Raw genomic sequence first — 13,039 nt, forward strand, 5'->3', positions numbered from 1 at the left:
AAGACACCCACATCCTCCGGTGGGCCGAAAAGAACGTTCCGGCTCTTTCGGCCATTTACATTCCGGGCGTAAAGAACTGGCAGGCGGACTACCTAAGTCGCCAAACGCTAGACCAAGGAGAATGGTCGCTACACCCGAATGTGTTTCAGAGTCTGTGTCTGAAATGGGGCACTCCAGACGTGGATCTTCTAGCATCCCGACTCAATCGGAAGGTGTCACGGTTCGTGGTCAGGTCAAGAGACCCGTGGGCAGACGTGTCAGATGCGTTGGTGGCTCCGTGGGGTCACTATCGCCTAATCTACGCCTTTCCTCCTCTGAAGCTTCTTCCTCGTCTGCTACGCAGAGTGAAAGTCGAGGGGATACCAACAATCCTAATTGCTCCGGATTATATTTAGTCCTCTCGGTGCTTCAAAAGCCTCCATTTGAGGGCATTAGGGAGATCCCTTTATTGACTCTTTCCCATAAGGTGTTTTTTCTGGTGGCGATTACATCGGTCCGACGGGTGTCTGAGTTGGTGGCCTTGTCTTGCAAGGCTCAATATTTGGTCATCCGCAGGGATAAGGTGGTGCTGCGGCCGCAGCTGTCGTTCCTTCCTAAGGTTGTTTCGGCCTTTCACCTTAATGAGTTCATTGTTCTTCCATCCTTGTGTCCTCGGCCGGCGAATCCAAAAAAGGGTGCGTTGTATTCTTTGGACGTGGTTCGAGCCTTACGGGTGTACCTGTCTGCTACAGCTCCGTTTCGGAGGTCGGATTCACTGTTCGTGTCGGTGACTGGTTCTAGGTGGATCAGGCAGGTCGTGCTTCAAGCCTATGCCCTAAAGGGGCCCCCCCCCCTCTTCCTGGTTACAGCGCATTTGACCAGGGCAATTGGGGCCTCTTGGGCTTTCCGCCATCAAGCGTCTGTTTTACAGGTGTGTAAAGCAGCGACCTGATTGTCAGTCCACACCTTCTCAAAGTTTTACAAGGGAGATGTAAGTGCATTTTCGGATGCCACCTTCGGCCGCAAGGTCTTGCAGGCGGCTGTTCAAGGTTGAAGTTCCTCCGTTGAGGAGCTCTGGTTTGTTTGGGGTGTAGCTTGGTTTGCTGTGTTGTTTTTCAAACCCCTCGATTTTTTTGACACTGCTTGGGGACGTCCCAAAGGTCAATTGCTGCTGTGTCTGTCAATGAACGGAAGAGAAAATAGGATTTTTGTACTCACCGTAAAATCCATTTCTCTGAGTTCATGGACGGTCACAGCACCCACCCCTCCTTTGTTTGTACTGCTTGTTTACGAACTGAGGCTGCAGAGCAGAGGATTAGGGATGTACCTGGGGGAACCGCCCCCTGGGAGGTACTATACTGTGTGGAGTGTTTAATACTTAACATGCTGTTTTTCTGCCTAGTCAATCTCCTAGAAAGGAGGATAATACCCTAAGGTCAATTGGTGCTGTGTCCGTCCATGAACTCAGAAAAATGGATTTTACGGTGAGTACAAAAAATCCTATTTTTGTGTTTTTTAAGATGATTGCCCATGTAGTGTAATTTTCTATATGCCCTAAAGTCAATGGCTACAACTCTGTTGATGTGATGTTTTTTTTTTATTCCTGTATTTACAGAAAATGTCCTTAGCGTTATAAAAACAAAACTGATTCGGTATATCGAATTCTGTATAAGTAGGCTGCCCCTACATGGATTGAAATTTAATCGGTTCCTGCTGAACAGGCTGAATTTCTATCCATGCATGGGCCGCTTTGGATAGAACTCTGTTTTGTCTGTGATCTGATGATCCTGGAACACACCTGCTGGTGATGCTGGAACGCCCTCCTTGATGTCTCTCACACACAGGAAAAAAACAACCTCATACTAAGAAGTTTTGCACTGTTATTACAGGTGTGTCGTGGCAGGATAAGATTGTGGCACTTCGGGCCAAGATGGCAGAGAGAAAAACTTCATGGATCGTCCTGACTGCACTGGATGAGGTTGCATGTAAGAGATGTTTGTCCTTTTCTCATATGGTGGATCTCACTATGAATTCACACAAGATCTTCCAGCCGTGCCATCTCTGCTGTTGGAGGCGGATGTCTGACCTCAGTACAGGCGGTATAAAATGAAATTCAAAGGTCATCCAAAAAATATCTATGCTGTAGGGAGAGTTTTTTTAGGTTATGCACCCCCCCCCCTTTTTTTTTTTATATAAGTTCTCTTTTTTTTTTTTTTTTTAAGAGTTTTTATTCTAAGGTTGAGTGTGTAGTTGACAATCGGCATACGATGTGCCCGTGACTAATATGTCTGAAAGTGACAGGGGGGGAGATAGTGTTTTTATTGTTGTATTCTAATTGCCCCGTATGTGAGGGGAGGACCTGGCAGTTATAGGAATATATTTGATGACGCTGGGTTTGGTTGGAGGTTCCAGAAATCTACTTGTGATTCTTCCACTTTGGTCAATGCAGGATATGGGCAGTCAAACCTCAGACCAGGGGTCTCCAAACTTTTTTCAATACGAGGGTCACCTCATATTTTTTACAAATATTTGTGGGTAAAAAGCCCCCCTGCATCAGGTTCCCCATCTGAGCATACCCCCCCACCTTACATGGTTCCCCATCAGAGTCCCCTCTACATCAGTAGCAGGCACCGTAAGCAGCCTTAATGACCTTAATCCTCAATCAATGCACGCTACTGACCCTAGCTGCAAGTTGGATGTGGCCCTTGGTTTGTAGTTTGGAGGCCCCTGGCTTAGGGGGGAATGGAGTTGACCACACACTGCTGTTGTAGGACAAATGTAGCACAGGATTGACCAGGCATATCCAGCAAGTCAGATCCCTTTTAGACCGAGCCAAGCCGGCGGTTAAACACCGCTATTTTAACGGCGCTTTACTATCGGATTCGTGGAGCTTTTCGGTTTTACCCCCCTCTAGCAGCCGAAAAAGGGTTAAAACCGCCTGCAATGCACCGCTACAGCGGCGTTTTGCCGTCAGTACGGCGGCGCTGCTCATTGATTTCAATGGGCAGGAGCGCATTAGGAGCAGTGAGTTCACCGCTCCTAATGCTCTCCAAAAAAGCTGCTGGCAGGACTTTTTCTGACGCCCTGCCAGCGCACCGCTCCTCTGGGGAAGTCCTCGTGCTTCCATACTGGAATGAATGGAGCAGCTGTTTTAGGCGGTTTTCAGGCGCTATTTTTAACGCTATAGCGCCTGCAAAACTCCCCCAGTGTGAAAGGGGTCCAAGTATCGGTGCTGGTGAATGTTTATGGCTGCTGTTCCAGTAGCTGAAATTTTTACGGCACAGCACAAAAACACCAACACACTGATAGAGGTAAACTAGTATATTTAGTGATGTGTGTGTCTCATGATTGAGATTTTCAGCATGTGTTCACTTCTCTCTGATTAGGGCTGTTTAATCTCCGAGGCTCTGATGTGGAGTATAACCCGGTATTCTTCACTTATGCCATTGTGGGAACAGAAGCAATCAGGTGAGACTGAGCTTTGATCGATTATTTACTTGGAGACACATTTTAAGGTGGTCATACACCTGTTCATCAGGAATCGGACGAAATTTGCTCTGTGGGAGGCCCTGCTTCATTCAACAAAAGCCACATCCTTTGATTGACTTTTATAGAAGAAGCATGCTGGAAAAACTCTGTCCAAACAATTGGTTGGGTATTTTTTATTTATTTTTTCAAATATAATTTTATTTTATTTTATAGAAACGTACATACAATAACATTACCACACGATTAAAACTTACAGGCAAAGTTCACACATATAAATCTCAGACACAGCTGGACGTTTAGACTGGAGTAGATAACCCAACTTAGGAGGCCCTTAACTTAAATAGGTAGATTCACAAAGAGTTAGGCCGGCTTATCAGTAGATAAGCCGACCTAACTCTGAATCTACGCCGGCGTTTGTTTAAGCGTATTCTCAAACAGAGATACGCTTAAAAAAAAGCTAAGATAGGCCGGCTTGCGCCGTTCTATCTTAGCTTGCAATTTTTCGGATGGCCGCTAGGTGGCGCTTCCATTGCGGCCGGCATAGATTATGTAAATGAGCTTTTACGCCGATTCCCGAACGTACGCGAGCCCGCCGCAGTCGAATTACGTTGTTTCCGTAAGGCCTTAGGCGGCCTAAAGTTATTCCACCTATGAGGTGGAATAACAATGTTAAAGTATGGCCGCCGTTCCCGGCGCGAGGTTCGAATTTTTTACGTCGTTTGCGCAAGTCGTCCGCGAATCGGGAGTTGCGTCGTTTACGTCCGCGTCTAAATCAATAGGCCCGTACGGCGTACTTAGCTGCAATGCGCACTGGGAAATGTAGTCGCCCGGCGCATGCGCAGTGTCAAAAAACTTCAAAAAACGTGAGGTCAAGCCTCATTTCCATACAACACGCCCCCCTCCAAGCAATTTGAATTAGGCGCCCTTACGCCCGCTCGTTTTAGGCTACGCCGCCGTAGATTAGCAGGTAAGTAGATTGAATATCACTACTAGCCTAACTAATTTACGGCGGTGTAGCCTAAAAAGGCTAGGCCGTCCTAAAGATAAGCCTTTCTACGTGAATCTACCCAAAAGTTTGCAGTCATTTGTTCAATGACCCCCTTAGATATTTTCCGCATTGCACTAGAGTCGTCAAGTGGGGGGGGGACACCCTGTCGCGTCTATCAGCCGTCCAATACTCATAACGTCTTAACGTTGGGCCGTAAGGACAAAGTCTTCTAATTTTTTAATATCCTCCACCCTGCGCAACCACATTCCCACTAACGGGGGAGTACTTTTCTTCATGGTTGGGTATTTTTAGAGCCGGCGGAAACTGTCAAAATACAAATTGTCGATCTCCAATGTTTAGTGTGATTGGAGGAATTCAAGGCATCATCGGCACCTTTTCTATTATCCGCATTCTGCCGATTAACACCTATTTTGGCCAAAATGTTTTGGAGGCTGAAATTTTCGGTGCATCGCTAATAAAAATCTCTATTGGGGAATCGGGACCTCCTTCCTTCTGCTGGTGATCCCCATAGAGATATAAAGTAATCTGGACCACCTTTGTCCTGTTGATGACCCCTCTAGTGATAATAAAGGTTTATAAAGAGGATCCCTCTAGTGATAATTAGAGATCTTTATGGAGGAATCGGGACCTCCTTCCTCCTGCTGGTGATCCCCATAGAGATATAAAGATGTATATAGAGGAATCGGGACCCTCTTTGTCCTGTTGATGACCCCTCTAGTGATAAGTAAAGATTTATAAAGCGGATCCCTCCGGTGATACACTCCAACAACTTCACACAGTTTGCTAATTTTGAAATCTGAAAAAGAACCCCTAAATCTTTTTCCTCTGTATTCCTGGCCAGAATTGTACCCCCAATAGTGTACCCTATCAGAGAATTAATTTTCCCTAATTGCATTATTTTGCATTTAAATATGTTGAGCTTTGACCAATCTTCCATCAAAGCCTAATCATGTTCTGTGTTGTGCTTTCTTTGTTTTTTTCACAGGCTTTTCATTGACGGCGAGCGTCTGGCTGACCCAGCAGTCCGGACGCACTTACAGCTGGACTCCTCTCCAGCCGCTGAGTTCAGGATCCAGCTGGAGCCATACGGGTCAATACTGAGCGCCCTGCAGGGTATCTGCGCTGGGCTCTCCCCCAAGGAGAAGGTGTGGATTAGTGACAAGGCCAGCTACGCACTATCTGAAGCTATTCCCAAGGTACATGCTATATTCTACAAGGGCATATGTATGGCCAACTGTATAACCTCTGTATATTAATTCTAATTGTTTATTTGTTTCATGTGTTTGAAATGCTCAGACTCAAAGGTACCTGTCGCAATACACGCCGATATGTCTGGCAAAGGCTGTGAAAAACTCTGCAGAGATTGGAGGAATGCGGAGAGCCCATGTAAGTCTTTTTTGATGAATGTTAGGAACAAGTACCAGGAAAAGTCCAAATCTTGCACCTTGACACACAATGAGGTTAATTTACTAAAACTGGAGAGTGCTAAATCTGGTGTAGCTGTGCATGGTAGCCAATCGGCTAGGGTTGTCCCGATAACAGTATCGGGACCGATACCGAGTATTTGCGGGAGTACTTGTACTCCCGCAAATACCCCCGATGCCTAAATAGAATACTTGCCCCCCACCGCCTTATATCGCAAAGCCGCCGCCGCGTTAATCACCGCGCGGGGAACATTAGAGTCAGCTTTCGTTTGAATAGCTGTTTTCCCCGCCGCGCATAGACACTCCCCCTTGCTCGGGATTGGACAGATCTGTCCAATCGCGAGCAAGGGGGAGTGTCTCTATACACAGCGCGGCAGGGAAAACAGCTTATTCAAACGAAAGCTGACTGTAATGTTCCCCGCGCGGTGATTAACGTGGCATCATTTAGGTACGGGGGACATGGCTGCATGTGGGGGGACATGGCTGGATATGTGGGGGACATGGCTGCAATATGTTTGGGGACATGGCTGCAATATGTTTGGGGACATGGCTGCAATATGTTTGGGGACATGGCTGCAATATGTTTGGGGACATGGCTGCATATGTGGGGGGACATGGCTGCATATGTTTGGGGACATGGCTGCATATGTTTGGGGACATGGCTGCAATATGTTTGGGGACATGGCTGCAATATGTGGGGGGGACATGGCTGCAATATGTGGGGGGGACATGGCTGCATTTGTGGGGGACATGGCTGCATTTGTGGGGGGACATGGCTGCATTTGGGGACACATTTAAAAAAAAGTATCGGTATCGGCGAGTACATAAAAAAAAAAGTATCGGTACTTGTACTCAGTCCTAAAAAAGTGGTATCGGGACAACCCTACAATCGGCTTCTAACTGCTGCTTCTTCAATAAAGCTTTGACAGCAAAAACTTGGAAGCTGATTGGTTTCTATGCAGAGCTGCACTAGATTTTGCACTCTCAGAGTTTTAGTAAATCAACTCCAGGGAGGATAAGGAAACCTCCCTATTGGAGGAGTATTTTGTCTTCTTCCCTGAATGGGGGGGGGGGGGGGGGTGTCCTTCTTCCATTATCCACATCGCTGCTTGGATGACATGTCCTATTGACTGTCCAGCTGCAGGGTTGTCTTGGGCTCCAGAAGGTTGCACAGAATGATGATGTCACTAAGCTAGGGATGGTCGGTGTTGGGTACACCTTGCAGCACTAGATCGCTGGAATCCACTCCTGAAAGCTGGTATGGCAAGGTTTACTTACAACAGACTGAGGAAAGGAAAAATGCTATTGGGGCCAATTCACACCACATGCCGTGCGTGGTTTTTCTGCATAACGAGCGCATGGAAAGTAGGTTATATGGTTTCCAATGGCATAGTTCATACCAGTGTGGTCAGTTTCAGGGCTTTTCAGTTCTAGAAAAATAAGTAGAACCTCCTGCATTTTTCCTGCACTGGACTGTATTGGAACGCGGTGAAACGCATAAAAAAATGCTGTGAATGCACTGGAACGCATCAAAAACACACCAGAACCCAGTACAGTGAAAAAAACAGGAAAAAATAAATAAAACATTCGTAAATGCACAGAAACGTTCCAAAAAGGGGGTGGAGCCGGGTCGGGGCTCTGTGAATGGACACATGGAGCTGTGACCCCATAGGAAGCTGCTGACTGTGAGGCCATGATAGGTGGGGGGGGCCAGGAACAGAAAAGAGGGACCTTAGAAAAGGAGGGCCTGGGCTGCTCTGTGCAAAACCAACTGCACAGAGGAGGTAGGTATAATACGTTTGTAAAGGTTCCTTTTAAAAAAAGAAAAAAACACAATCAATTTAAATCGGGGTCCCCTTACATCAGTGTCCCATCAGTGTCCCATCAGTGTCCCATCAGTGTCCCATCAGAGTCCATATCAGAGTCCCTCAAATCAGAATGCCTCCTTACTGCAAAGTCCACAGCAGAGTTCCCACTTACATTAGGGTGCACATCATCTGCGGGCCAGATGGAATTGTGTAGCAGGCTGCAGTTTGGAGACCCTTGACATAATTTTACAATTATTTAAATAATTTGTAATAAATTTAAATTAAAAATATATTTTATCTATTATATTTTATATTTGGACCATTGTTTTCTTTTGTGCTGAAGGAACATAGTGACAGAGGGCCAGATTCTCAGAGTTACGACGGTGTATCTCAGGAAACACCGTCGTATCTCTGTTTCTGAGCCCCGGTATCTATGCGAGCAATTCCTAGAATCATTTTCGCATAGATACGGCCAAGAACCGACAGGTGTAAGTCACTTACACCGTCGGATTTTAGATGTAATGCAACGCCGGCCGCTAGGTGGCGTTTCCGTTCAGTTCTCATTTGACTATGCAAATGAGCCTGATACGCCGATTCCCGAACGAATTTGCGTCGCGTACTCGTCGCTTACGTCGTTTCCGTAAGCGTAAGGTTACCCCTGCTATATGAGGGGTAACCTTACGCCAGTCCGCCGTATGCCATGTGAAGTGTGGCGTCGGGTCCGCGCCAGCTTTTTCCGTCGGTTACGTCGTTTATCTAAGTCTTTCTTGAATACGACTTTACGTCAATGACGCTCACGTCGGCGTCATTGACGTTTTCCGTCGTGAGCTGGAGCATGCGCACTGGGCTATTTTTCAGCCCGGCGCATGCGCAGTTCAATCGGCGCGGGGGCGCGCTTAATTTGAATACAAGCCGCACCCTTTGAATTACGCGGCCATACGCTGGGCCATTTACACTACGCCGCCGCAAATTACGGAGCAAGTGTTTGGGGAATACGGCACTTGCTCCAGTAAGTTGCGGTGGTGTAGTGTAAATGGCTTGCACTACGCCAACGTCGATTCTATGAGAATCTGGCCCAGAGTCCCTTTTAGAGTCAGAGAGAGCAAACAAAACTGTGTGTCTCTCTCTCTCTCTCTCTCTCTCTCATATAACCTTGATATTGTCGCCTAGTTTGTGCCATTAGGATATCACTTGTCTGTGTTTTAGATTAAGGACGCCGTGGCCCTCTGTGAGCTGTTCTGCTGGCTGGAGAAAGAGGTAAGAATACTAATAGTGGGGATGTGATCTTCCTCCCTCCTCTGAGAAATCATTGTGTTATTGATGATGTTTGTTTTCTGTTACAGATCCACAGTGACAGTATTACAGAGATAGGAGCTGCGGATAAAGCAGAAGAATTCCGAAGGTAAAATCCCATAATCGCAGCTACATTTCTTCAGGAGGAACTTCGGTCCCCTGTAAACAAGGCAGATCTCCGTTCTGATTGGGAGACGAGATGGACAGTGCGTGTTTTTAGCACTGATCACTGTATTGGACCCCTTTCACACTTGTAACGCGCAACTTTGACACGACTTCGACGTGACTTAAAGCAATGCCAAGTCGCAGGATAAGTCTCACAAGTGTGAAAGAAGCCTTAGTGTTACTGGTTCCCACAAAGTGTCAGTGTTTTAAAGCAGAAAGTAAAAAAAAAGTTTTTCTTTTTCAAAATCGTTAGTCTTTTTTTTGTTTATAGCGCAAAAAATAAAAACTCAAATACGATCACAATAGGATCAAATACCACCAAAAGACAGCTCTGTTTGTTGGAAAAAATGACAAAAATTTTAATTGGGTACAGTGCAATTGTCAGTTAAAGCAGGGTTTGACAAATTTGCTTGGAATCTAGGAGCCAGCTAAAAAAGTTGGGAGCCAGAAAACGCACCCCGTCCCGACGAGCTTGCGCGCAGAAGCGAACACATACGTGAGCAGCGCCCGCATATGTAAACGGTGTTCAAACCACACATGTGAGGTATCGCCGCGATTGGTAGAGCGAGAGCAATAATTCTAGCCCTAGACCTCCTCTGTAACTCAAAACATGCAACCTGTAGATTTTTTTAAACGTTGCCTATGGAGATTTTAAAGGGTAAAAGTTTGTCGGCATTCCACGAGCGGACGCAATTTTGAAGCGTGACATGTTGGGTATGAATTTACTCGGCATAACATGATCTTTCATAATATAAAAAAAAAAAAATGGGGATAACTTTACTGTTGTCTTATTTTTTAATTAAAAAAAGTGTAATTTTTTCCCAAAAAACTGCGCTTGTAAGACCGCTGCGGAAATACGGCGTGACAGAAAGTATTGCAACGATCGCCATTTTATTCTCTAGGGTGTTAAAATAAAAAATATATATAATGTTTGGGGGTTCTAATTAGAGGGAAGAAGATGGCAGTGAAAATTTGTGAAAAATGACATTAGAATTGCTGTTTAACTTGTAATGCTTAGCTTGTAATACCAACGGCCACCACCAGATGGCGCCAGCTCACATCTGGTGGTAGTAACTTGTAATACCAACGGCTCACCACCAGATGGCGCCAGCTCACAAAAAAAACAAAAACGGGACCGGGATTTGTTGAGCCCTGAGTTAAAGTATCAGTGCCGTATTGCAAAAAATGGGCTGGTCTAGATAGGGGGGTAAATCTTCTGAAGGTCAAGTGGTTAAAGGGGGGCTGGGCGAGAAGGGATTTATATGGACTAACTTATTACACATTTGGTATATTCTGTGAAAATAAAATCATTTATAGAGTTTATTTTATTTTGCCAATTTATTTTTTATTTTATTTAATATGTATATATTGTTATCACAGCATAGAGAAGAATGTTACGCTGCTTTTTATTTTTTTTGCGTTTCAGCCAACAACATGACTTCAAAGAGCTCAGCTTTCCCACCATCTCCAGTACAGGACCGAACGGGGCAATCATTCATTACACGTAAGATCTGCTTTGCTTCTATTTCTTGATGTTTACGGGAGATCTGTACTGAAAATATACAAACTGCCATTTCTCTCCTTGCTCTGGATCGGTAGCTTAGATGGTGTTGGAGACGGGCAACTGGCATTTTCATAGGGAGGTTGGCAATGGCAGCACCTGTATTAAGTTTTCAGCAAAGGCTGCCTTATAAATGGGAAGCCAGTGCAGCTCAGCACACCACACCTGCACTCCAAAGGAAACTGAAAATATCCTTTCATAATATCATGTTCTGTACACTGGTTTATTTTTTATTGTTGGGTAAAGATTTCTTTATATTTGCAGGGTTATCTTGGTTAACCCCTTCCTGCTGAGTGTATGTACATATACGGAGTCACCAAAGTGGGTCAAACTCTCTACGGGACTACTTATATGCACTTCTATGTTTGTGCTGGGAGCGCGCAGCTCAGTGCTTTTAAATGTCCTTATTTCTTCTGAGAAATCCTCACTTCCTGTTCTGTCTGTAACTCCACACAGTAATGCAAGGCTTTCTTCCTGGTGTGGAGAAAGCCTCTTGAGGGGGGAGGGGGCGAGCAGGAGTGTCAGGACGCTCTCTAACACACAGCTCCTTTCTCTATCTGCAAAGTAGAGAGTGTCTCGCTGGGCAAGACACCGACGAGGGGCATCCAAACTGTAAGTATTTTATTTTTTTCCAGGAATTTTTCTTCTAGGTTGGGGGCGCGTTATAGGAAGATAAATACGGTATACACTGATCTCAGTGCTTAATTTTAAAATGTAAGCTTTCATGGGCAGTGCCGCCTCACCCTCATGGCTTAAATTGTATTGTATTTGTACTGTCTCTCTTTGTATTGTAAAGTGCTGTGCAGACTATTGGCGCTATATAAATCCTGTATATTAATAATATCTAACTCATTTTATATATATATTTTTTTCTTTTAGACCGGATGCTGAGACAAACAGAAAATTGTGTGTGAATGAAGTTTTCCTCTTGGACTCTGGTGCCCAGTACAAGTAAGAGGATGTTTTTATGTTTCTACTGGTAAGATGCTTTGATGGGGTTGGAATCGTAAAAAAAAATACACTACAAGGCCAAATATTTGATACTTGACCATCACATCTGCCCATATGGCCAAAAGTACAGAGACCCCCCCAATGCAAATGATTGAGTTTAGGTGTTTCCAGTGAAGGGATTTGTTAGTGCTGCGCCATACAAAGACATTTTACACAATTGAGCTCTTCCAACCTTGTGGTAACAATTAGGTGAAGACTCTCTTACTGCTCTATCATGACTGTCCCCTGTGTACAAACTCGGCTCTATAAAGACAGGTTGTTTTTTTTTGTCTTAACCACTTGGCGACTGCCCTATAGCTGTTTTACTACTACAGGGCAGCCGCTGTGTGCAGGATCACAAATCTCGGTGACTTGTCCCCTGGGCAATTTTTTCTTTACAGATTACCTGTTTAGTGTTAGAGAGGAGGTCTTGAGCTAGAATTATTGGTCTCACTCTAACGTTCATGGCGATACCTCACGTGTGATATTAACACTGTTTACATATGTGGGTGCGAAGTGTGTATGCCTTCGCTTCTGTGTGCGAGCTTGGAGGGACATGGAACTTTAAAAAAAATATTTTTTTATTATTTATTTAACTTTTTTTATTTTTTACACTGTCCCTTTAAAAAAAATAAAAAAATATATATATAATTATTTTTTTGATCCGTCATTCCTATTTATTACAAGTAATGGCCTAGATTCATGTACATTTGCGCGATATTTGCGGGGGAGCAGGGCAACGATTTTGCCCTGCGCCCCCGCAAATATTTTGCGCTGCCCTCGATTCACGGAGCAGTAGCTCCGTGAACTGCGAGGGCGTGCCGGCAAATTTGCCCGGCGTAAGCGCGCGCAAGTTAAATGATCCCGCCGGGGGCGGGAATCATTTAAATTAGGCGCGCTCCCGCGCCGAGCGTACAGCGCATGCTCTGTCGGGAAACTTTCCCGACGTGCATTGCGGCAAATGACGTCGCAAGGACGTCATTTGCTTCAAAGTGAACGTGAATGGTGTCCAGCACTTACGCAAACGCCGTGAAATTCAAATTTCACGGTGCGGGAAGTCCGGCTATACTTTAGCATTGGCTGCCCCTACTATTAGAAGGGGCAGCCTTGCGCTAAAGTTGCCGTACGGAAACTCCGTACCTGGCTTGCGCGGGGGCCGCGCAAGTTTGTGAATCAGTTGGTAGTATGCAATTTGCATACTACACGCTGATCACAATGGGAGCGCCCCCTAGCGGCAAGCACAAGAATGCAGCCTAAAATCTGCGAGGCATAAGTGCCTTATGCCGCGCAGATTTTAGGCTGCAGTCGGTGTAACGAGGTT

The 13,039-nt window shown here is 45.3% G+C and overlaps 1 protein-coding gene across 3 annotated transcripts in view; it reads left to right on the forward strand.

Moving 5' to 3' along the window:
* Positions 1-13,039, forward strand: part of XPNPEP1 (X-prolyl aminopeptidase 1) — a 50,859-nt gene that overhangs the window by 25,329 nt on the left and 12,491 nt on the right. For all 3 annotated transcript variants that reach the window (XM_040361649.1, XM_040361647.1, XM_040361648.1), the window contains exons 7-14: positions 1,869-1,964; positions 3,366-3,447; positions 5,463-5,673; positions 5,774-5,863; positions 8,916-8,966; positions 9,053-9,111; positions 10,594-10,671; positions 11,608-11,679. In XM_040361649.1, the coding sequence (XP_040217583.1) occupies positions 1,869-1,964; positions 3,366-3,447; positions 5,463-5,673; positions 5,774-5,863; positions 8,916-8,966; positions 9,053-9,111; positions 10,594-10,671; positions 11,608-11,679 (739 nt within the window). The remainder of the gene's footprint in view (positions 1-1,868; positions 1,965-3,365; positions 3,448-5,462; positions 5,674-5,773; positions 5,864-8,915; positions 8,967-9,052; positions 9,112-10,593; positions 10,672-11,607; positions 11,680-13,039) is intronic.

Source organism: Rana temporaria, chromosome 8 (assembly GCF_905171775.1).
Source record: "Rana temporaria chromosome 8, aRanTem1.1, whole genome shotgun sequence".
Classification (NCBI taxonomy): domain Eukaryota; kingdom Metazoa; phylum Chordata; class Amphibia; order Anura; family Ranidae; genus Rana; species Rana temporaria.